This window comes from Vicugna pacos, chromosome 6 (genome assembly GCF_048564905.1).
Source record: "Vicugna pacos chromosome 6, VicPac4, whole genome shotgun sequence".
Taxonomy (NCBI): Eukaryota; Metazoa; Chordata; class Mammalia; order Artiodactyla; family Camelidae; genus Vicugna; species Vicugna pacos.
The window spans coordinates 33864888-33889078 of NC_132992.1; the positions used below are offsets into that span (position 1 = coordinate 33864888).

Sequence of the window (24191 nt, forward strand, 5' to 3'; positions counted from 1 at the left end):
CTGAGAGCTCCCCAGCTTACATGGACACCGTCACCCAGTATGTACAGAGCATCTGCTGTGTGCCAGGCCCTGTCTAGGTGTGGAGTGGATGGCAGGTGACGGGAGTGGCATGGTCTCTGCCCCTTTGCAGTGCACAGTCAGATGATGGAGCCAACTTCACAAGCAAATACTGTGTGAGGTGGTAAAAGAAGGAGTGTGGCGCAGGAGCCCAGGGTGCGGGGGCCTGAAGTCTCAGCTCACACAGGATCCAGAGAGGTCTTGTCTTCCCTAACCCCCTTCACCAAAAGTAATGCACATGCTCTTAGGACAGGGCAGTGAGTGAAAGGTTCAGAACTCCTAAGTGGAAGATTGAACAGAAAGATGGCTTAGCAAAATCTCTATTTTCTACTCAAGAGGACTTTAAGCAAGACTCAGATCTGACCCACATTGGCTTCTGAGCCCTTGGATAGTGAGATTTCTCTTCTTCACTGTTGTACAGTTTATAAGGTCTGATTTGAGATTCCTCCTACTTTTAGAAGAATAGATAAAGAAATTGGTCCACAGCCGAGCACTGTGGGCATGGTGGGCTGTTGGTCACTGCTTCTCTCCTTTATATCGTCTCTGTTTTCCCTTCTCTTTGGGGACACTGGGAGCTCAGCTTTCCCAAGGCACTAACAGAGAAATTATAAAGTCTTCAGTAGGCAGATAGTCCCAGACAAAGAAAAATATAAAGAATAACCCACACAGTATCTCATTCCTATATTTAAAAGTATACAGGATGGTAATCTTATAAAATGATCTGGTGAGATGGGGACCCCCCTACGTTTTGCTATACTGTTTTTTCCTAGCTACCATTCATTATGTCCTTGTGTTTCTGGGTACAAGTGGACATACCTGAAAGAAAGAAGCATTGTAACAGACAAATGACTATAATAAAACAAAACAAAAATCTCTCCTGCTTTTTAAAGACTGTCCAAGAACCCCTGGGCTGTGCACAACTTTTAAAACTTGTTTCCTAATTCCTATGGTAACAGTAACTTACATATATTGAGTACTTGCTCCATGCCTTCCAAGCCTGTGGGGTAGATACAATTACTATCTCCATTTTATAGAGGAAGAAAATGAGGCACAGAGACGTTGGGTAACTCTCCGAAGGTCATGTGCAGCTACTACGTGAGAGACTCCAGTGCCCACCATCTTTATCACTAAGCTCACTGCCTCTCATGCAAGTACATTCACTTTGTTGCTGGAGCTACTCCCCCCCCCCCCCTTAACCTATGGCCTCTCCATCTTTTATTAATGTATTATATAGTGTCAGTTAAGACTTCTTCATTTCAGTTTAAGTCCAGATTAAGATGATTTATGAACTAAAACAGGACCTGGTTTACCTCAGTTGGGTCCAAGAACAATTCTCTTGCCCTGATAAACTTTGAATCGAAGCCACGCCCTTTTTCTGAGCTGTGATGAGAAAACAGCTATTTTGAGTTGCTGCCTAGGCATTTCACAGGATGACGACTGTGCTCACACCCAGAATCTGCACATTTAGATGAGGACAGAAGTTTAGGACTCCTGCCTCAAATTCCTGCTTTGCTTTTCCTGAGGCACCTTTTAAAATGACCATTTGAGGCTGAGCCTATGTAAAGGGAGTGACCTCCATCCCAACCACCTTATACGTAACAGGTGCTTGCTACCACCTCGCTTGCGACCTGGGATGGAGGACTGCCTTTCCCCAACTCACTGCCTCCCTTTCTCTGCGAGATACCTGCCAATCCTATGTGGCGGCTATGCCTCCTCATCCAACAGATCATAATCTGCATACGCTTAATTTAGTACCAGCTGTGGGTCCCCTGACGCACAAGGTGTACTGTTTTCCCTCAGCTAATAAATGGTGCTGTTTCATAAATTTCCACAGTCTTGTAGATGGTGAAAAATGAATTAGGGGAGATTGCAGCAGCTGGATTGCTAAAAACCTGAAAAATCACATTAAGAAATATGGATTTAATTCTAGACCCTCTCCCTCCCCCGGGATCCCCTAAAGGGCTTTAGGCAGTGACGTTTATTTAAATAGATCACTATGGCAACCCCAGTGTGGAGCATGGATTCAGAGAAGCAAAACTGGAGGCCAAGTGGACGGTTAGGAAGCTTTCATAGGACTCGATCTAAGATATTGGTGGCTTGAGTCAGGATTGGTGGGGAACAACGGATGGAACTGATGGATGTCAGTGACTGGATGTGGAGGCTACAGGAGAGGGAGGAATTGAGGATCATAGCTGATGTTTGGTTTGGGCAACAGGGAGGTTCCATTTTTAGACACAGAGACTAAGGGAGGAAGAACAGATTTAGGGAGGAAAGACTCTAATTTTAGTAGGTTGATTTTAAGGTGGGATGGCCAACGTAGAAGTCTGAGGTTTAGGAGGGAGGTCCTGTGTAGAGACAAAACATGTGGAAGTAGTTGGCAATGGATGGAGACTGGAGCTTCTGAGGGTGTGTCAGGACAACAGAAATCCTAGGGCATAACCTTGAGGGACATCAACTTTTAGGAGATGGGCAGAGGTACAGAAGCCTGAGAAAGAAACCGACCTGAGAAGAGAAGTGGAGGGAGAGCCCAGAGCATGCAGGGTCAGGGAAGCGGGGCAGGGGATGCTTCTAGAAGGAGGGGGTGGCCAACAGGATTACATGTTAGGGAGAGTTTGAGTAACAGAGGACTAGAAGATAGTGACATCAGTGACTCAGAAATCATGAGTGACCAGCTGAGGGCAATTTAGGTGGAGCAGCAAAGGCCACAGTTGACTTAAGGGGTGAGCAATCGGTGGTGAGCATAGATACTTGGCTCTAAAGGGGAGGAGACGTGATGCTGACGAGCTGCGGAAGCACATAAAGCTGAGGACAGCTGTATGTCTACCACTGTTTCCATACCCACCTTCTCTTTGAGAGTTAAGAGACTTGAGTCTATCTAACTGCTAAAGAGAAGGAGTGAGTAGGGGGGAGACGTTGAACATACAAGAAGGAGGAGAGGAAGAGAAAAGGGTATGTTTGCAGGACACGGAATCCATGACTGGTGGATGAAGATAGCCACCTTGACAGAAGAAAGGACACGACTTCTCCTGGGTCAGATAGGAAGACGGAGAGATGAGGAGGACGGTGAGTTTCCGGAGGTGGAGGTGGGAAGGGTTCCTCTCAGTGTTTCTGCTTTCTCAGTGATGTAGACGGTGAGGAGTCTGCTGCTGGAGGTGGGGACAGAGGTGGAGGGGTAAAAGTTTTAAGGAGAGAACAGAAGGCTTCATTTGGATTCCGGGGAAAATGAGGAAAGAAGATGGCAAAGGAAAGCACGGAAGAATTGCCTGGAGGATTGAGGACCAGAGGTGGCTGGAGACCAGGGATTTAGATCCACAGCTAATCCTTCAGCGGGGCTTCTCTCTGTAGGAATCAGCTGCCAGGGCATGGGCGTAGGGAAGGCGGACAGTTGGATTCTATTCTTAGGATCCTTTAAGTCCTAGGAGATTTTTGTGCCTGGAGAGGAACACTGGCTACCATCTGTGCTGTATTTATTGTTTGTTTAATATATTTACTTCATAAGCCTACTTAAGCAAAAACCGTCTAAATATTTAAACACCATTTATATAACCAACAAGTCAAAATCTACACATTTTAGAAATCAAATTATTTAAACATTGGTTGCAAACTTAAATACCCCTACACATTTCAGTAGAATCGCCAGTATAATATGTCAGCTTCTCTAAAAGCATAAACATTTTGGTAAAGCACATACATCTTGCAAGGATTATAAAATGTATTACACCTACACTTAAACTCATTATAAAAATGGGTTTGTAGACCCAAGAGGACACTGTCTCAGTTCAGAACAATTTTTGAATTTGGATATACAAAAGAGGAGTATTATCTCAGTGCAGATGAAGTTTTGGGTTTAATCAGTGAATTCTTGGTTGGGACCTGGACACTGCTTTTACCTTCTAAGACGATGGAACTTTGAGACAGTATTTATCCTACATATCTTGGGAAATTTCAAGCCCACACCTTTTCCATGTATTAAGCATACTGTAACCGGGTGTTTTTTTCTTTAAATGATGTCATCTTTAAATTTAATGACTGTGATATGCAGATGTCCCAAAGATATCCATGCCTGAATCCCTGGAACCACTGAATAAGTTGTGTTTAATGCCAAAGGGACATTTTCATATGTAATTAAAGTTATGGGCCTTAAAATAGAGAGATTATCCTGGTTTATCTGGGTGGCCCAGTCTAATCACACTAGTCCTTAAAATCAGAGAATTTTCTCCACTCAAGTCAGAGGCATGGCAGAAGGGTAGGTCAGAGACTCAAACTGTGAGAAGGACTTGGTCTGACATTGTTAACCCGAAGACTGATAGTCAGGGACCTCAATCCTACAACCACAAGGAACTGATTTCTGAATGTGCTTGGGAGTGGACTGCACCATTTCAGTAAGGAAGGCAGCCCTGCTTACACCTGGCTCTTGACCTAATAAAATCCCGAGCAGAGAATCCAGTCATGCTGTGCTGGACTTCTGACTCACAGAAACTGTAAGATAGTAAATAGGTCAAAGTTGTGTTAAGACACTAACTTTGTTGCAATTGTTTTACAGCAATAGAAAACTAATACAATAACTTTACTGCCATTATTGTATAAATTTACCTAGCTCATTTGCATTTATAAAAAACTTCCCCAGTGGCCCTGATATTGTTGCTTTCTCCAATATCCCATCTCCTCTTCTTCTTATATAACTCCTGACTTTCAGCTAGGCATGGCTGCCTGGACTAAAGACTCTGTTTCCTAGCCTCTCTCCCTTGCCTGGTGTGGCCAGGTTGTGACTAAATGCTAGCCAGTGAGATGCAATCAGAAATGTTGGGTGGGGAGGAGGGTATAGCTCATTGGTAAACTGCATGCCTAGCATGCATGAGGTCCTGGGTTCAACCCCTAGTACCTCCACTAAAAAAGTAAGTAAATAAACATAATTACCTCACCCCACTCCCAGGGGAAAAAAAAAAAGAAAGAGACAGAGAGGAAGAGAGAATGCAGAGTCTTAACTAGGAAACAAGATACATGGTTTATGGTCATAGTTCTATTAGTAAATCATGCTGTGATCCTAGACTTCCCTCATTGTACATTCAAAAAAAATAATCGAAAAAAAAAAAAAAGAAGTGTTGGGTGCACCTTTCAAAAAGTTTCTTTAAAAGGAAATGGGTGTGCCCTTTCTTCTTTCTTTCTTCCTGGGGGCTGTAAGGCTGATGTAATGGTTGGAGCACAAGGAGCCATCTTGGGTCAGGAGATGATATGCTAAAGATGGTAGAACATCAAGAAAGGAAACTGGGCTGTGATGATCATAAAACTGCCACCCATCCCTTGACCCTTTATTTGCAGATTCTTCTATGTGAGACAGAAATAATCCATTATCTTGTTCAAGCTATTATGATTTTGCATTTTATTGTCTCTGTAATCTCCTTACAATTAGTAGGGTAGTATAGAAGCTCTCTTTCTAAGAGATGATGGATCAGGTTTGAGCAGTGGCCAGTTATCTTTTGGATGTTTGACTAATTCATCATCATGTAACACACTGTTGGACTTTCTTCCTAGTTGTAACGTATGACCAGATGGTGCCAATCAGTCTCTTTCATTCTTGGTAAAGTTCCAGTTTTTTTCTGGAATCACTCACAGTTCTCTGTATCCACCCTTCCCTACTTATGCAGATAAAGAAAAATAAATGTATTTTATGAATAGATAAAATATCTGCTATATTATATTTATACTCTTTTACTTACCAAAATTAACTAAAAATATTCTATTATATTCATACTTCACATAGTATATTAACTACCTTTTTGCATATTTTACAGTGACTTTTTCCTTTTTGAAAATCACAAGAGTCATGGATTTTAAAAATTCACCTTGTTCCAATTAACTGTACTATTTTTCTTTTGATTATCAAATTGTCACAGAATGTCAGTTAGGAGCCTATAAAATTGGTTCCTTTGCCTTCTCATCTCTAAGCTGTACATTTAAAAAAAGTATCCTTGCTTTTTGTCTTCAATAACATGTTCCATGCCTAGAGTTATTTATGGCTCTATTCTTCAAGAAACCCTGAGTCCTTTTAAAAGTGAGTAATATTTGAGGCAAAGATCCAGGTGCTAAGAATGCATATCGGATTTTTCCTGATGTTGTTTCTATGCTACTTTAGTGACAAAGTTTGAAAAAGTTATTTCTTTTGAAAACCACAAATTCACACTGGTATTTCCTATTTAACTCAAGCACTACCAAATCCTTTTTTATTTGACTCTAACATATAGTGACATTTATTTTCTCTACAACATATCTTCTTGTACCCTATAAGCCCTGAACCAAATTGTAATGGCATCTTCTCTCTTTAGTGATCCTACAGGGTCTCACTGATCACTATTCTCTACTTTATTGGTAGATTTGTCCATGCTGGGCCAATGGGACAGACAGGCGAGACAAAATTTATAACACTGGCAGGAGAGTGGTTGAAGGGGTGAGTCATGGAATCCAAGGTAATTGGACTTTTAAGAAGGAGGATAAGACAGTACAGACCAGGAGAAAGAAGAAAGGTGATGGGATAGTGTTGAGCAGGTACAGTGAAGGTCACTGAGAGAGCTGGGAGGAAGGAAGTGGTGCTCAGAGCACGAAGCGATTATAGTTCAGACTATAAAGGTGGACCAGTTCCAGGGGGTAGCCACGGTCACTGATGTGTTCCATACCTGGAGATCTACACTTGCCCACGTGTGACTGACCTCCATCACCAGCCTCCAAAGGCAGCTCTATATAACCACTCTCGGCCAAAGCAAACATACACACCACGTGTCCTGGGTGGGGAGGTGAGGGCCAGAGTCCATCTGGGATTTGAAACAGACAGGCACCAGGTTCACTGCCTGCTGGCTGCCCCAAGGTACATGAAAAATATGTACTGTGTTTGGGCTGGGCGCATGTCCCCTTCTTGCTGCCCCAGCCACAGGCTCCGGGCTGCTCTGTGGACCACCCCACACTCCTTCTACTGGTTGAACCTCCCGTCCCAGCCCACACACTGCTGGCTCAGCTTCTGACTGTGCTGGCTGAGATCTGTGATGCTGGCACTCCTCACAGGAAGGAGCCTGCAGAGCACACTGAGGCTGGTCCATCTGGTCCCCTGTAGGTGCCTGTCAGGCTCACCTGTACCACCTGTTCCCAAATAGCACTGAGCAGGAAGCTTGAGTTGGGGATGGGGGCAGGAGGAGCAGAGTCTGCAAAGTAGCCCCTGCCTCCCTACCTGCCAAACCCTGCCCTGACCCTAGGGCAGCTGGCAGAAGGAGATGCAGTGGGAGGCTGGGAGGCAATTGTGGGGGTGGAGTAAGAGGGGCAGGTCCCGAGACACCACAGCTCTACTCTTCATCTTGGATGTATGGCACAGGGTCCCATGCAAGGAGGTGGAATATAGGCAGCCAGAGGGATCCCCTCTCCCACACTAAAGGTGCTGCTTCTGGGGCAGGAGAGGGCAGAGGACAGAAGTCAGGGCCTAGATTACCATCCTTGAAAGGCTAGAGTCCTCAGAGTGGGAAAATGAGGAAACCAGAGAAGCTGGAGTATTTCCAGCCACCCAGCAGGTTCCCTCGACGCAGGCGCAGAGATACCCGGTCCCCAGGGTCCAGGGGCAGGAGCACAGAGCTGGTGGCTGCCTCCCGGGTCACGTCAGGGTCATTGGCAAAGGCTGAGATGACAGGCCATGTGTTCAGCATCAGGCTCACCTGAGGAGGGGAGCCCAGTCAGCACCTCTCCCGGCCCTTGTCTCAGGACCCCCACTTTTCTGAGAGCTTCCTCCTTTCTCTCCAGCTCCAGAGGGACACTCTGGAACCTGGGAATCTGGGGCTCAGCACACTCTCCTGAGAGGGCCAGGGCGGGGGGCAATGTTGGACTCTGCACCTCCTTCACACTCTCTGCCAGGCAGGACCTTTCCTCCTTGCTTCTGGGCTCCACAGGATGCAGGTCAATGGAGGTCTACCTGAGGGTCAGCTGGGCTCCACTTATTACCCTCCCCCACCTCCAGAGCCGGGGATGGGGCAGGGCTTAGTGTTCAGTTCACCTGAACGGTTTGGCGGTTGTACACCTTCACCACATGGAACCGGAAGCTGTAGACACCCCGGACAGGGGCCACGAAGGAGCCCGAGGCCCGGTCAAAGCCACCGCCCTCGTTCACCAGGACCTGTGGGAAGTAGACCCTTGCTGAGTGGGGTTCAGGGATGCCTGGGGCCTCAGGGAAACCTCGGAGTTGGGGGAAGGGACAGTGAGTAAGGAAAGGAAGGAGTGGCAAGTAGACTCAGGAATGCACGGATTCAAAAGAAATGGTGAGAAAAGTCAAGGAGGGTGTGATGGGAGTGAAGGGAAGGGAGACAGGCAGTGGGGCTTGGGGACAACTGGCCACAGCAGGGGCTGTTTCCTTAGCAGCAGAGCGGGCTTGGAGAGCGATTCCAGGTCTTTGCAAGGCAGGGGGATTACCTGGTCGAAGTAGATGGCCCCACTGGTGCCGTTGCCAATCTCTCCTGATGGCTCATGGTGGTGGCTTCGGACTGCAGCAAATGCTACTCTTCCAGGGGGCGCCTCCCCCAGGGCTGCTCCCCCGGCCCCCCCTGCAGCAGCTCGGCCAGGCTCACAGACCACCAGGCATTCACCTTCCAGGAGAACTGGCTCTGTCCCTTCCTGGGCCCACCCGGCCCTCAGGGCCAGAAGTGTCAGGGCCAAGGGCAGCCTGGGGCTGAGTAAGGGACCTGGTGGCCAGTGTCGCTTTGCTCCCAGCATGGCTGAGTGGCTCTGTGACCCACAAGCCTTCTCTTTCTGTTCCTTGGTTTGCCCTTCTCTCCCCTAGGCTCTAACCACCCCACACCCTGCCTCTCAGCTCTCTCTCTGGGACTCACTGTCACCTGGTCTTGGCATCTCCCTCTCCATACCTCTCTGTGCCCCAAGATTCTGTCTTGCCTCTCACTCCTGCTGTCACTGCAGTTCCCTCCTCCTTGGCAGGGCACAAAATGACAGCAGTTGGGCTCTGGGAGGGAGAGGAGAAACGAGGCAGCCAGACAGGAGGGCTACAGCCAGAACCACAGGGCAGCCCCTCCCAAGAGCACTGGAGGCTGGAACTGGGATCACAGAGAACACGGGTGTATGCCTGAGAATGTGTGTGCATGTGTGCATATGTGTGAGTGCGTGCATATATGTGAGACAGTTCCTGCAGCCTCTTCCTCCTCCTCACTCCTCCCCTCTTCAGAATCCCTCCTAGCAGCCTCTTTTCCTCTTTTCTTGTTGGAAACAAGAGAGTGTCCTTGTGTTTTCCCCACATTTGTTTTGGTGGAAAGTGCTTGGGCCAACAGTGTCACTATCCTGTGACCCTGGGCCAGTCTCTTTCTTTCCTTGGTCTTCCATATCTTCATCCGAAGGGACAGGATTAGTCCCTTTAAGGCCCTTTCACCTCCGACTCTCAGTTAGTGGTTCCCCGTTCCTGAGAAACAACTGCGCGGAGCCACCGAAAACCCAGAGGAGCGGGGAGAGCTGACCCTCAGGCTTGGAGCGAGAGTCGGTGACGACAGCGGGCGAGGGGGCGGGGCCGCGGCGGGGCCGGAGGCCGGGGGCGGGGCCGGAGGCGGTGGCGGGGCGGGGGCAGGGGCCGGGGGCCCGGGCAGGGGGGCGGGGAGCAGCCAGCGGCTGGCGGGGGCGGGCGCGCGCCGATCCCCGTGCAGGCCCAGCCCCGGGAGGGGCCCAGCTGACTCCGCCCCGGGCCAGGAAGTGACTCAAAAAACTGTTCGTGATGTGGGGAAGAGAGGTCCCTGTTGGGTGAGGAATCGGGAAGGCCCGCCCAGATTCGGGCCCCCCGCCCTTCTTCCCTGGGTCGGGGGCGCGGGCGAAGCTGGGGCCGGCGGGCACCGAGCGGCGCCGGCGGGACTGAGTCCGCAGCGGGCGGCGAGGCGGGTAGGCGCGCTCTCCCCCGCGCCCGGGCCTGGGACCCCGAGGTCGCAGTGCAGAGCGCAGTCGGGGGGCGGCGGCCGCCAGCGGCTGTGGGCGGGGCCCGGCCCGGCCCCTGGGCCCCTAGTGGGGCGCGTGGCGCGACCAAGGGGTGCAGCAGACGGCGGAGGGAGGGGAAGGGATGGGAGTGGCTAGACCTTGGAAATGGCTGACAGGGGACCCCAGAGGACAGCCCAGTTCAAGCCCCAGTGAGGATTCATGTTTAAGAGGCCGTGTTGGACCCAGAGATTGCGGAGACCCTGAGCAGAGGGACTCTTTAGTCATCCATCGACTCCTGGCCTCCAGATCGAGCTGGATCCCCCTACCCTTCCTGCTCAGGGCTGTGGTTATTATTTTCAGAAGGCCAGACAGCCTTGTTTGTCCATGGCTTCGTCTCCGGAGAGAAGGCCCTCGTGTCCAGATAATCTGACATTCCCCTCCTACCCCCAAGATGGACTGAAATACCGGTTACCTCCGGTGCTGTTTACCAGATTGGTAACTAGATGCGACCTGTTGATAGCTGGTGTAGGCCAGGAGACCAAGATTCGGGTTGAGGTGACGTCGATGCTCAGAGCTGCCCTTTCCCCCTTCCAGGGCTGGGCAGCCAGGCAGCCATGCCTACCTGGGGGGCTGGCTCCCCGTCCCCTGACCGCTTTGCCGTGTCTGCGGAGGCCGAGGACAAGGTGCGGGAGCAGCAAACCCATGTGGAGCGCATCTTCAGGGTGGGGATGAGCGTCCTCCCGAAGGACTGCCCTGAGAACCCTCACATCTGGCTGCAGCTGGAGGGCCCCAAGGAGAACGCCAGCAGAGCCAAGGTGAACGCCTCTCCCTGACCTTTCCAGGGAAACAATATCTCCCTCCCTCTTGGAGGCAGAAGAGAGGAGGGGCTGGGGAGGATCTAAACTCCTTGCTTGTCTCCCTGGCCCTGAGCTTTGAGGAACTTCCAGACCAGCTCTGTTTGTCTCGAGTTTTGGTTTCATTTCTGCTGTTATGACCCAGGTTCTGCCAGGGCTTGGAGATAAGTGATTCAGTTCACATCAGTTTATACTCTGGGAGAGTAGAGATAATCTGGTTGGGCAAGCAGGCCCCACCAAGGAATTCTCTGTGTGGTGGGAGGCCACATTGCTTTCTTCGGAGTTAGTCAGGGCTGTCAGTAAAGGCGCCACCACCAAATGCCATTCTTATGGTCCTAGTTTCAGTTTCCTTATCTACAAAATGTGAATCATAACACATCATAGCGTAATCTCACTGTGATTGTGAATGAGGCAAAGCATGTAAAACATGAGTTCAGTAAAAGTTAGCCATGATGATCATTATGATGGAATAATACACATACACACACATGAATGTTTAGAATAGAGCCTTTTAACCAATTAATTATAACAGTATCTTGAATCAAGATCTAAATGGAAGTTTAGCCACAGACTGTCAGCTGAAAAGGGAAAGAAGTAAGTTTCTTAATCCCCTTTTAACCCCCACCTGTGTCAGGATCTGTAGGGCTCTATTGCTCTGCCCAGGCATCCCGGAGCTCAGAGGAGAGCAGTGGGCCTGAAAGGGCTACTGGACCACTTAGGATTCCAGCAGTCTCCTTTTTTCCCCCACCCCCTCCTCTCTTTCCCCCAGGAGTACTTGAAGGGTCTCTGCAGCCCGGAGCTGCAGAATGAAATCCACTACCCGCCCAAACTGCACTGCATCTTCCTGGGGGCGCAGGGCTTCTTCCTCGATTGCCTGGCCTGGAGCACATCAGCCCACCTGGTGCCTGGGGCGCCCGGCTCACTGATGGTCAGCGGCCTGACTGAGGCCTTCGTCATGGTCCAGAGTCGAGTGGAGGAGCTGGTGGAGCGGCTGAGCTGGGACTTTCAGCTGGGGCAGTCTGCTGGAGCCTCTCAGTGTGCTGGAGTGCTGAGAGACTTCTCTGCCCTGCTGCAGTCCCGGGGGGATGCCCACACCGAGGCCCTGCTGCAGCTGCCCCTGGCCGTCCAGGAGGAACTGCTGAGCCTGGTGCAAGAGGCATCCAGGGCGCAGGGGCCCCAAGCCTTCCCCTTCTGGGAGCCGGGGAGCCCCGGCCTGCTGGGTGCTCAGCACCAGGGAGTCAGGGCTCCCCTGAGTGAAGGCAGGGAGTCCCTGGACACAGGACCTGTAGGGTGGCAAGAGTCAAGGGGAGAGAGACATGCTATGGAGAAGGAGGGAGCAAAGCAGAGTGGTCCCAGGGAGATGGATTTGTGGCGGAAGGAGCTGCTCGGGGAAGAAGCCTGGGAGAGACAAGTGGCCTTCAGGTCACAGTCAGGGGGAGGAGAGGCAGGGCAGGCAGGGGCCTTGAAAGGGAAGGCCCTGGGGAAAGAGGGGCTGCCCCAGGAAAGAGGAAGGTTCTGGGTCCAGGGTGAGCCTCCTGGTGCCCAGGGCCCCTGTCAGAAGGCAGCTCAGCTCCGGGGAGCCTCCCTCCTCCAGCGGCTCCATAATGGGAAAGCCTCACCTCCAAGAGTGCCCAGCCCCCCACCTGCACCCGAACCCCCGTGGCACTGTGGAGACCGAGGGGACAGAGGAGACAGGGCAGAAAAGCAGCAGGCCATGGCTCGAGGTCGGGGGTCTCCGTGGAAACGAGGCACCCGGGGGGGCAACCTGGTGACCGGCACACAGCGTTTCCAGGAGGCCCTCCAGGACCCTTTCACCCTGTGTCTTGCCAATGTGCCCGGCCAGCCAGACCTCCGCCATATTGTCATTGATGGCAGCAATGTGGCCATGGTGTGAGTACCCGGTCGGGCTGAGGGTCCTGGGGAGGGGGATGAGATGGGCAATTTTGTTCACCTTGGGGGCATGTGCTGAGCGGGGGACAATCCAGCCAGGCTGCCAAGCCCCTCCTCTGGAGCCCCAGAGTGCTGACCCCTTCCCCCTGCAGGCATGGCCTCCAGCACTACTTTTCCAGCCGGGGCATTGCCATTGCCGTGCAGTACTTCTGGGACCGAGGCCACCGCGACATCACTGTCTTTGTGCCTCAGTGGCGCTTCAGTAAAGACGCCAAAGTCAGAGGTGAGCTGGGCCTGGACATTAGTGTCAGGGGATGAGCCCTGCTTCCATCTTGAGGATAACCCCGTTGTGCACCTCTGTTTCTCTAGAGGGTCACTTCCTGCACAAGCTGCACTCCCTCAGCCTGCTCTCTCTCACTCCTTCCCGGGTCTTGGATGGCAAGAGGATCTCCTCATATGACGACAGGTACTTGCTTCTCTCTTGGCCACAGGCTTGATATTCAGGGAGCCCAGAGGGAGAGACAAAAGCTCCTGCCCCTTCACACTGTCTCTAAGCCTGAGTCGAAGGAAAAGGGCCAGTGTCTCCTACGACTAGGGAGGTAAACCTGCCCTGCAGGCAGAATGAGAGGGATGGTGGACAACTGTGTTTATCCATTCATTCATCCTTCAGTTTTCACTCACTGAACTAAACGATGCCTTGTGTTTATATAGTGCCTTACTGCCTAGAAAATACTGGTTTAATGGAAGGATGGGAAAGCTGATGACATGAATAGCTGACAAATGCCTCTTAAAACCCAAATGTCCAAACACAGAGAGAAACTCCCCCACCTTCTGGAAAGACCAGAATAAATGTTCAAAATAATAACAAATGAAGAAATGCAATCCATGAATAAGAAGATTGTATAAAACATGGTATATTAAAAGACATACTGAAAGATTCCTGGACTTAGACTTGGAAGATTTGAATTTGAGTCTCAAGTTGCACAGTCATTGACTATGGACCAGTCTCTTAGTGGATTAACCTCTTTGTCTCAGAGTCCTCTTCCGTTCATTCCTCCTCCTTGTGAGTGTCAAAAGAAGCCAAGTTACATGCTTGCTGCCTTAGTCCATGCTAGGCAGGAGGACGGTGATATTCCTTAATTTTTCACGGACCCATCAAGTGTGGCAGAGGGTCTCACCTCTCTCATCCAGAAACAGAGACAGAGGGTAAGAGTGGTTAACTCCCTTGGCAAGGGCTACGAAGTGGCAAAGGGAAAATGAGAACTTAAAGCTGCCAGATGGTTTAAATGAAAAACACGGAGCATTTTCCCTTCCCAGCATGCAAGCAGTGTGGGAGATGGGCGGATTTTAAAAGCTAACCAATTAAAACAATGTACAGTGACAAGTTCTCTATTCTCCAGGACTTTCAGGTTTAAATATAAAGACTAGTTTCCAAACTGTAGTGGTTATATATTTTGTCTTTTCAAATACTTCACTTTTACTCCCCAATGAGTAAATGATATTCTCCAAGAAGGCAGGGCACATTCTGCCGATGTTACTGTTTTATGTCTGGATTTCACAGGTTATCCAAGATGTGGAACCTTCTTTCCATGCCAGCATTGACATAGAGTTAAAACTCAAAACTGAGTCAGTTGTAATAAATCTTAAAGGCATGTGTCTGTACAGTTGTGTAGGTCCTGGTAGGCAGACAGCACAATATGAATTTGGAATTTTGCCTAATTGCGTGAATAAGCACAGTGGTGCAGAGCGCAGGCCTACAGAATACTGTGTGTGTGGAGTAACATGATAATAGTAAAATATGCTGAACTTGAAAATGCTTTTTGTACTTTGTAAGATACTATATACATTTATCTGTCATCTCTTTAATTTGTTTCCTGTACAAAAACTCAGAATCAGACATCTGTCACCCCAAATCCTGATTATTAGGCCCCTCTATACCACACTGTCTTTCGAACAGTGACTGCCCGCTTAGCACTAGGTGCATGGCCTGCCAAAGGAGGCAGGAATGCAAGGAATCAGGGAAGACTTGATTCTTGACTTCAAAGAGCCCAAAGAAACTGTCAATCAAACACTACAGAATTTGGAGGAAAGGGATCCCCCTTCTGGCTGGGGTTTTGTGGGAAGGCAGGGATTTGAGAGCTTTTTGTCGATTGAGAAGGACATGGCATGTGTTGGATCTCTTGGTTTCTAAACCTGCTAGAAAGGACGCATCTCATGAGTCCTGCCCACGTCCTGTGGAATCCTGTGGGGTGACTAAAGGGGGCCCAGGCATCTGTTTTTTAGAAGTCATCCTGGTGATTCTGTTCATCTGTGAGGTTTGGGAAACACCTTCCAGATGGAGGGAACAGTTTGAGAAACATGAAGGTCGGACAGCACAGGGCATGTTTGGAGAACAGGGTGTAATCTGATCATTGATTCTGGCAGGAGCTGAGAGTACATTAGGGAGTATGGGGAGATATAAGGCCATAAGGGTGGCTTGGAGCTCGGTTCTAGGAGGCCTTGGGTGCCATGCCTGGGCACGTGGAAATTTTCTATAAAGGGCAAGTATGAAAGACTTCTGTGTAGGGGAGCATGTTCTCTTGGGGAAGGACAGGAGAGACTGGAGGGTAGTGAATGGCTGGGGGCAGGGGACCTGCTCAGTTGCTATGTCCAGGTAGCTCAGGTGGTGATGGTTGGACTGGAAAGGAAGGGGGCAGAGTGGAAGGCTTTTCAGCGGAGGAGCATGATAGATTTGTGACTGATTGGTGGGGTAGGGTAAAAGAGAGACAGAGCTGGATCTTTCTGTCTCTTACTAACAAGGCAGAGAGTGTTGGGTGGAGGACTGTGGTGACCAGAGGGGATGCTAATGGCGGACCACATTGGATTCATTGTTTCCTTTCTAACCCCTGGCACCTGTATCCAGTCAGTCACCTGGGTCAAGGTGAGGGGCCCAAATCTCTGTCTCCAGAAGTGCGTCATCGGAGTTGGTAACGCTCTTTGGGGTTGGGACCTTGGAGAATCCCAATGTGGCTGCCGTGGTTTTTGAGACAGGTTCATGGTGAAGCTGGCTGAAGAGACTGATGGGATCATCGTCTCCAACGACCAGTTCCGGGATCTGGCGGAGGAGTCTGAGAAGTGGATGGCAATCATCAGAGAGCGGTGAGGGAGCCCTCCCCTGAGAACAGGGCACGGACTCAGACCTTTCTCTAAAACCAGCTCTGCTCTGCCACCGGGTGAGGACTCTGGGAAGGGGCTGATGTTGCTTTGTGAAGGACGGTAGCCGGCCGCTTCTGGTGGTGTTGGTCTTGGCTGTCTGGGAGGTGGGCAAGGACCCCTCTCTGACCACACGGTCTCCGTCGCCCATCCAGCCTGCTGCCCTTCACCTTCGTGGGAAACCTCTTCATGGTGCCTGATGACCCGCTGGGGCGAAACGGCCCCACACTGGATGAGTTTCTGAAGAAGCCAGTCAGGTAATGTCTCAGACTCTCCTAGGCAGCCCGCAGCCCTGGCCCTGGCCCTGCAAGGGCCATACAAGTCTGGAGGACTGCGGGAAGAATGACCTCAACCTGGGCCCGCTTTATTCTGTAGGAGTTCACGTTGCCTTAGGCTGGGCCTTTCATGGCTTCCCAGGGAGTCCTGATGCAGACCCTCCTGGCTGGGAGGGGAGCTCCTGCTTCCTGTTTTTCCTAATCAGTGCATTGGGTGGAGTTATTTGGAAGATGGTTGCTTCTACTTACAGCCAGTTGTGTTGAACACTCCCTCTGCTGGACACAAAGTGATTAATTTATTAGGCTAGAACTAGCGGCAGGTTCACCTTCCGGGTTCCAAAGGAACGGTCTATCTTCCCTTTCGAAGTGGGTTGATACTGCCACTCAGCGGTCAGTTCCTGGAACTGCAGGGTCGCGCCCCATAGCCAGGACTAGGCAGGGCAGTTAACTGGGAGTCGGGGACTGGGGAGGCCCACTGGACTCTAATTTTCCTCCCCAATGCTCATCAGCTCTTCCTGGGTTCTCTGCTTCTTCCCAGGGCACAGGGGTCTTCTAAGGCTCAGCATTCCTCCAGGGGCTTTGCAGAACCTGGTAATCAGCAGCAGGGGAGAAAAGAGGAGGAAAAAGGCAGTGCTGGCATTCGGAAGACGCGGGAGACAGAGCGGCTCCGGCGCCAACTGCTGGAGGTGTTCTGGGGCCAGGATCACAAGGTGGACTTCATCCTGCAGCGGGAGCCATACTGCCGGGACATTAACCAGCTCTCCGAGGCCCTGCTCAGTCTCAACTTTTGAGCCTCATGTCTCTGAGTGGCTGCCACCCCATCAGCTTCAGCCTCACCCAGCTCAGCTCATTCTGTGAGGGTCCCTCTGCTGCTCAGACCCTGACCCAGACTCACCCTGAGTTGGTGCTTTGGGTCAGGGAAGCACTGAGTTAGAGCATTTGTGGTGTGGGGAATGCTCTTGCCTGGGGCACTTCGGGGACAGGTCCGGAAGTGACCTGATCTCTTCTTGAGCCAGGACCTCAACCAGCTCTCAGGAGGTTCTGCTCAGTTTTAACTTCTCAACCTTGCCTTATGCAGGGTTTCTGTAGGGAGTGGGGTCTGCTGGAAAGGGTGGGTCCTGGAGATTGGGACGGCCGGCCCCTCCTCCACGTTGAGCTGGGGATGGAGGCTAGGGAGGCTAGGGTGGGCGGGAGGGGAATGTGGAACAGGTGAAAAGGAAGCTAAGCCTTTCCTCCTCTTGGCTCCTGCTCTGATGGCCAGAGGACAGGATGCTTCCCAGTCCTGGCTGGGCTCCTGGGCACATCGAAGGGAATGCTGGGCCCTGGAAAGACTAGTGTTCTGGGGTCTGGGTCACATTGGGGCAGCAGGGAGCTGGCGGAGAAGGCAGAGGGAGACTTGGCTTCTGGTTTCAGCTCTTCCTGTCTGTGACCTTGATTGATCTTGCTCTTTACTTCTGCCTACAAGGGTAAGGGGTAAGAATGCCTGTTGGGAGGAGAGAGGAGAACACAGAGGAAAGCTCCTGGGAGGAAAGGTACTTGGACCAAGTCTCAGGTGTGTCTGTGGCTGCACAGGTGTCCTAACCAAAACCTCCTCTTTCCCCAGGGCCTGTGCCCTAGATTTGAACACTGCATCCTCAGTATAATGTGCCCTGTAATGGCTGCATCCCTTTGGGCAACCCCCCAAATCCACATTTACAGAACAGTTAATTAGGGGTGGCTGTTGGCATTACCAGAATACTCTCAGGGTTCGTTCCTATCAATGGCAGCTCTCCCGTTGCATTCAGGTGTTTACAGATGAACGAATGTGTCAGAAAGTCCCCAGTCCCCGGTTACCGCACTTGCTCAGGCGTTGAGCATTCAGCAAACCGATGAAGCCATGCTCTGTGAGGACAACGTTCATGTGCTCTGACCCTAGTGTTTTCTCTACCGAACACATATGTTGCATAAAGCAAAGCCCACTTCTGCTCTCTCTGTGTGTGTATGGGGATGGGAGGATGTATAGAGGCTGTAGCTAGAGGAACCAGTTATCTGGAGGAAGGAAACCCAAGAATCAGTCAGAAGGTACCTGACTGGCCACCAGACCAACTGCTGTCACATCCGGACACTCTCTCTCCACCCTGATTCCTATAAGTCATTGTCTTGTATCTGCTTGAAGTCCTCCTGTGCCAGGGAGTTTCCTGCCTCTGAGGCAGCACGGCCAGCCTTGAACAGTATTAATTGTCCTTCCTTTAGTGCAGCCCCCAATAGGCTTTTCTGTTACTTCTGTCTTTGGGACCGGTCATTCCCTCAGGAACGGTACAGAGCCAGTCAACTTCCTAGAGGGTCCAAGACCAGATAAAGAAGTGGAACAAGTGCCCCTGAGTTCTGTGCTGTCTGGGCCCTGCAGCAAGTCCCTGGGCATGGTCCTTTTTTAGGCTCTGACTTCTGTTCCCTGAATGGCATAGGGAGTTGAGTTGAAATCACCCCAGATCCTTGTTAGCAGCAGCTAGCATTCAGAGCTGAATGATGATGGAGAGGGTCCCTGGCTCCCAGTGTCTTCGCCCCCTGCCCCTCAGTGGTGATGATCATCACTATTCTGCTAGGCTGGGGGCAGGTGTGTTGGAGAGTGGGTGGATGGGGAGGTGACAGTGACTCAAAGACAACACAGTCCCCTCAGAAGAAAGGAGATTGATTAATATGGCCTGAATTGGGGGCCAGAAGAACTACTGGTCAAGCTATGGCAGATACCAGGGTCAATAAAAAGGGACAGAGTCCTTGATGAACACTTTTTTTCACCTGATAGGGTTGAGTTTGTTGTTTTGATAGGTTTCTGCATCTTTCACTTTCAATGCTGGTGGGTGTGCAGTGGGCTAGAGTGGGCAGTGGGTTCTGCCCTTTGATGCTGAGGACCCTGGTTGACTGAAGTGGCCCCAATCAGATGAGAGGCCAGTCCTTAGCTTCTGACAGTCTCAAGCTTTGCACAGCTTTGTCCTGCTGCAGCTTGATGAATTGGGGCCAGCGTGTGATGGCTTTATCAAGTCACTGCTGTCCGGGGACAGGTTGGAGGCTGTCCTAGACTTGGGCCTTGTCTCTTCCTCTGCTGGCATCCTGATGGCACTGTGTGAACAAGTGTGCAGGGTGACCACAGAGCCCCCCCGGAAATGATCATCATTCCTCTTGTCATAACCTTGTGCCCCCAAACTTGTTTCCAGCTCTTTTGGCAGTGGAGGGCCCAAGAAGGGAGATGTGGCCTGTTATAACCTTCAAAATCCCCTGTAAAGGGAAGGATGACATTCCTTGAAGTAAATGTCAGGAGCACCTGGGCCAAAGAGATGAGCCGGAGCTAGTGAGGTAATTTACCTTTATTGCCTCAACTGCAGAACATTCTCTACACAGCAAAATGGAGAAACGGGGCAAGAACGGGACACGCAGGGAAACCAAACTTGGAAATTCTTATACCGGGAGCTGAGGGGGGTAAGGTCCCAACCTGATGAGATTGCAGCCTTGAAACTGAACAGTCTCTAAGTTAAATAAGGTGGGGCAACAGAACAATGAGAAAGAAAGAGGACTCCCTAAGAACCAGATGGTTCCAGGTCACAACCTCGGCTGACACCCAGTCTGACCAGGAAGCCTCTCCTGAGGAACAGGCCTCGGACCCTGCCACGAGCCTCCCCACTTAGGCTACGACTTCCTTCAAGGCGGCCCCCAGCTCTGGGAAGGAGTACTGGTAGCCAGCGGCCAGTGTCCGCCGCGGGACCACCTTCTGGCCCTCCAACAGCATGACAGCACGTTCTTGCCCAAAGACGGCTCGGACCACGGGGCTTGGGAGAGGGATGAAGGCTGGGCGGCCCAGGGCTGCGCCCAAGGCCCGGGCAAACTCAGCGTTTGTCGTGGTGGAGGCTGGAGCCACTCCGTTCAGGACCCCTTGCACGTGGCTTGCTTCAAGGGCATGGACCAGGATTCCTGTCAGGTCCTTGATGTGGATCCAGGGGAAGAACTGGTGGCCTGAGCCGATGGGGCCGCCCAAGCCCAGGCGGAAGGGCAGCAGCATGTGACCGATGGCACCACCCCCACGGCCCAGCACAACCCCTACAGCAGGGAAGAAGGATGGTACAGGGTTCCTCTGTACTCCCCCTTCCTCACTCCTCCCCCGTGCTGACTTGGCTCTATGGCAGGTGAAGGTTACGGCTCTCTGAGACATCCTGTCCTCCCATCTGCAGGTTAGCCAGAAGTGGTGGCATCCTCTGTGAACTCAGTTCCCCTTATCCCCCCTCCCCTACTTCCCTAGACCAGAAAAGAGACATTCCAACCCTGTTGGATACCCGGGCCCCTGCTTCTTACCAGAGCGCACCACCACTTGGCGTGTGGAATCTCCAGGAAGCCTGGCTGCGGCTTCCCATTTGGTTACGAGGTTGGAGAAAAAGTCAAAATCCCCTCCTGGGCTGTCCTCATCATATTCAGCAGTCAGGCTGGGCTGGTAGTAAGCTGAGGGTGGAAGAGTACTTGTTTGCCCTGGGGTGTCCTTGGGTCCCACCTGGCCCTCTGCGGTCAAGGCTCCCCTGGCCTCACCCTCCTTGGCCCTTGGGATCTTCCCATGGGAAGATAGAGACATGGATACGTTTCCCTTGAGCTTCTCCAAGAGCTGACCTGTTCCTGCCCTGAAGTAATTCTTATCTCTCTTTACAGGGCTAAGCTGAGAGGCTGCTAGAGTGCAGAAGTTAAAAACAAAGACATGGGTGCCAGGCTGCCTGAGTATTGATCTCAGCGCCACCATTTCTCAACTCTGTGACTTTAGGCAAATTACACAACCTCTCTGTGCAGAATTTTTGCATCTTTTAAATGGGGATAATAGTATCTACCTCCTAAGTTTCTTGTGAGGATGAAATGTAATATGTACAAAACACTTAGAAGAGTGGCTGGTATGTATACACGATAATTGTCTGCAATCATTTGGTCCCAAAGGTGAAATACAAGAATCAGGAGTTCTGTTCCTAAAGGACTGTGCTGTGAGAAAAAAGGGACTTGAGGGTAGGTGGGATTTCTTCTGGGGCTGGGAGCACTGTCACTCCCCCCTCTTTCTCTGAGGGTCCCTGTTCCTCAATGACAGTACACAAAAGTCAGGAGAAGTATGCATGGATTGAGGGCCTGGGTAGTTCCTCTGCTTGGCAAAGACCAGGACTCTGGGGCCTGAGCCACCCCTGACTGTGTACTCCCCTTTCTCTGGCTGGTCTAAAGGGTTGGTGATTTGGGGCATACCTACACCTGTGACTAAGACCCAGGCCTGGGGGGGTTGTGGGGCCTTGGCAATGGCTCTAGCCAGCATTTGGGTAGTCTCCAGGCGGCTGCTAAGAACTTCTTTTTGGAAAGCTTCATTCCACCTGCAGGAGAAACATAGGGGAAAATAAAACACTAACTACTTGCACATATTCTTCCCTCTCTTTCCCTGGGGATCATCCATATCCATTTCTAGTAAAACATGCATTGTGGCTTAGAGAAATGGTCTATTTCTCCTGTAGAGGGAAAAGGCACATCTATTTTGGGCATCCTGAGTAACAAGTGGGAACTAAGGTCCACTGGCTGAGTGTGAAGAAGGGCAGGTAAGTGTAGAGGAGCAGGGGTGGAGGGATAGCAGTCTGCGACATGGGTCCAGTTCTCAGTCTGGCAGCTCCATTCGCTGCAGCTCGCGGGTTCTGTCAGAGTCGGCCCTCTCCTCCCTCCGCTCTTAAGGTTGTCAGCTTTAGAGCCTGGCTGACCTGCGGAGAGGGTTGAGGATGTTCTCTCCAGCCAGGTTGACGGCGGCATCGCAGCGGGGCAGCCCCGTCGTAGCAAGCTCATCCTGTGGAAGAAAGTACACAGTGCCCGCGAGCCACCCAACCAGGCCTTCCCCCCGGGGCTCCCAGAGTCTGGACATACCCACGTGATCCGATCGGGCCCTGGCTTTCGGGAGATCAAAGTCACTTTGTGGCCCCTGGCCTTCAGCAGCTGGGTTAGGGCTGTCCCAACGAAGCCCGTCCCACCACCTGATCAGAAAATACAAGGTGTTTATCCTCCTGGGGGCGCCTTCCTTCCTGCACGGGGTGCCCTCCTCTGGTGCCATCCCATCTGACTCCAGACTTCTCCCCTCCTTCTTGCCCCCTCCCCGCGATGCAGAGATGACACAGGTCACAGGGCTTAGGGAGATTCGCCTTCTCCGGCTCGGAGGCCAAGGCCAAGTTGCCTATGCACGAGACGGAACGGCCTCCTAGCCGTTAGTCTCTGGCTAATAGCTTCATTTTATAAACCTGCCTCCTCCCACGCCCCCTTTCTGCCCTCCCTCACCCACTAGAACCCGCATAGCGACCACGACCTAACGCGCCTGCGCAAGGTTTAGAGTTTGCCTCCCCTAGAACGCGACTACGGCGTTTTTGCGCATGCGTCTTTAGGGAAGCGCGCTCCGGTGGCGGCGCGGGTAGGATTGAGACTGGGCGTGGCCTTGCCTGGCGACCCGGAAGAATTCTTGGAGAAGGCTGTGTATTTCATTGCAAGGAGTGGCGGGGACAAGGGCATGGGAGGCCGGGGGTGGGGGGCGGTGGGAATAGACCGAGGGGCGAGGAAGGAAGGGGAGGAGGCGGGGTAGGGAAGGTTTGAGTGTGGGAAAAAACCCTTGATCTAAAACCCCAGGCTACTCCAACTGCCGAATTCTGGATGTTCATTCTGCTTGGTGGCTCAGTAGTATAAGATCCGTCCTGTGCTACAATGGGTTTCTTTCTACCTGGCCTGTTATTTTACCTTTTCTGCTTCCCGTTCTGGCTCCTTCCTGTCGGGATCTACACGTTCTTAAGTTCCCCTCGACTTAAAATAACCCTTTTCCAGTCCTCTTCCTCTGCTAATGTCCTTTCTTTCTCTTCATCTTCATTGCCAGACTTCTGAAAAGAGTAGTGTCCATTTTCTACTTCCATCAACTTCACATCCGTCGGGCTTCGCATTTATCAGGCATTGCCCCTTTTGGCAACATCACCAATTTCCTACGTGTTACCAAAATTAATGCTTGGTTTTCAGTAATTTTTCTTGATCTCTGTATTACTGGATGCTAGCTGACTCCTTCCCTTTGGAAATGCTCATTTCGCAGCCTCAGTGAAAGCCACACTCTCTTTGAGTTTTTCACCCAGCTTTATTCAGTCTCTGTTTTTGGCTCTGCCTCTTCCAGTGTCTTAAAATGTTGATATTCCTCAAAGCTAGCTCCTAGGATTTTCCTTTCTTCCCATTCTGCACTTTCTCCCAAGCATTTACATCGGTGAATTCAGTTACCAGTTTTTTTCTTTTTCAAAGAAGACTTCCAAAATCTATGCAACTATAGGAGAGCCTCAGAGCTCCTGAATCCTGTAAAAACTTCCCACTAGGTATCTCTTCCTGGATGTCTGAAACCCTATTGATTATACTTATTAAGTATCTCCCAGATCCATCTCTTTCTGTCTCTTTCTGCCACTACCACTCTTCTTCAAGTTATTATCCTCTTTTTGTCTACATTTCTGCAGTAGTCTCTTTGATAAGTCTCTCTGCTTCTGCATGTTTCTTCTCTCCAAACTCCACACACTGTAATTCTGATTATTTGTTCAAGATGAATTGCTAGAGAGTTCACTTGATTGAAGTGATTCACCATACCCTTGGAAGCGAGGAGTGGTAGCAGCCTCAAGGTCCCGTTGTGTTTGTCCCTGTTCTGCCCTATCCTCTCCTCCAGTCAGTCCCTCAACTGATAAGAGTTGGGGCTGAGCAGACCCTAGGCCTTCAACTTCTTGCTGCTTTGGGAGCAGCCGTTTGTGGCTGACGTTCAGCAAGACTTGTGATGCTGTCTCGCCTCTTACCTGCTCCAGGTATCTGTCACGCAGAAGTGAATGAGGGATGGTCTTCCCTGCATCTCAGATCAAAGCTCCACAGATGCAGATCTTCTCTTATCGAGGTGGACTGTCACAAGGGCCCAATGCGGCCCCAAATGCCTCTCTAGCTCATGCATCCAAACTGCTAGTTCTCAACT

The 24191-nt window shown here is 51.1% G+C and overlaps 3 protein-coding genes across 4 annotated transcripts; 1 reads left to right on the forward strand and 2 right to left on the reverse strand.

The window, feature by feature from the left end:
- Positions 1-5183: 5183 nt before the first annotated feature.
- On the reverse strand, positions 5184-9516 carry CBLN3 (cerebellin 3 precursor). The gene is made up of 3 exons (XM_006217300.4): positions 8497-9516; positions 8084-8203; positions 5184-7748 (listed from the first exon to the last, which is right to left on the reverse strand). The coding sequence occupies exons 1-3, from the start codon at positions 8794-8796 to the stop codon at positions 7551-7553; spliced, it is 618 nt and encodes a 205-aa protein (XP_006217362.1). The 5' UTR covers positions 8797-9516; the 3' UTR covers positions 5184-7550.
- Positions 9517-9696: 180 nt separating this feature from the next.
- Positions 9697-18980, forward strand: KHNYN (KH and NYN domain containing). Of its 2 annotated transcripts, none has more exons than XM_072962866.1 (8): positions 9697-9822; positions 10585-10805; positions 11614-12734; positions 12887-13017; positions 13104-13200; positions 15765-15872; positions 16082-16183; positions 16740-18980. In XM_072962866.1, exons 2-8 carry the CDS (start codon positions 10605-10607, stop codon positions 16990-16992), a joined length of 2013 nt encoding a protein of 670 aa, XP_072818967.1. In that variant the 5' UTR covers positions 9697-9822; positions 10585-10604; the 3' UTR covers positions 16993-18980. The 2 variants fall into 2 exon arrangements, with proteins under 2 accessions (XP_072818967.1, XP_072818966.1); XM_072962865.1 differs by having other exon boundaries at positions 9757-9957.
- A 544-nt stretch (positions 18981-19524) lies between these two features.
- On the reverse strand, positions 19525-22586 carry SDR39U1 (short chain dehydrogenase/reductase family 39U member 1). The gene is made up of 6 exons (XM_006217302.4): positions 22499-22586; positions 22094-22200; positions 21934-22016; positions 21437-21558; positions 20522-20665; positions 19525-20269 (listed from the first exon to the last, which is right to left on the reverse strand). Exons 1-6 carry the CDS (start codon positions 22512-22514, stop codon positions 19857-19859), a joined length of 885 nt encoding a protein of 294 aa, XP_006217364.1. The 5' UTR covers positions 22515-22586; the 3' UTR covers positions 19525-19856.
- Positions 22587-24191: the final 1605 nt, after the last annotated feature.

Excerpts from the sequence above, each read along its gene's own strand:
- CBLN3 (XM_006217300.4), bottom strand. The coding sequence starts at position 8,796 with ATGCTGGGAGCAAAGCGACACTGGCCACCAGGTCCCTTACTCAGCCCC. Across the intron at positions 8,204-8,496 it reads GGGCCATCTACTTCGACCAG|GTCCTGGTGAACGAGGGCGG; the intron begins GTAATCCCCCTG and ends TACTTCCCACAG. Across the intron at positions 7,749-8,083 it reads ACAACCGCCAAACCGTTCAG|GTGAGCCTGATGCTGAACAC; the intron begins GTGAACTGAACA and ends TCCCCTCCTCAG.
- KHNYN (XM_072962866.1), top strand. The coding sequence starts at position 10,605 with ATGCCTACCTGGGGGGCTGGCTCCCCGTCCCCTGACCGCTTTGCCGTG. Across the intron at positions 12,735-12,886 it reads GGCAGCAATGTGGCCATGGT|GCATGGCCTCCAGCACTACT; the intron begins GTGAGTACCCGG and ends TTCCCCCTGCAG. Across the intron at positions 16,184-16,739 it reads TTTCTGAAGAAGCCAGTCAG|GGCACAGGGGTCTTCTAAGG; the intron begins GTAATGTCTCAG and ends GCTTCTTCCCAG.
- SDR39U1 (XM_006217302.4), bottom strand. Across the intron at positions 21,559-21,933 it reads ATCCTCAACCCTCTCCGCAG|GTGGAATGAAGCTTTCCAAA; the intron begins GTCAGCCAGGCT and ends TTTCTCCTGCAG. Across the intron at positions 20,270-20,521 it reads CCAAGTGGTGGTGCGCTCTG|GGGTTGTGCTGGGCCGTGGG; the intron begins GTAAGAAGCAGG and ends TCCCTGCTGTAG.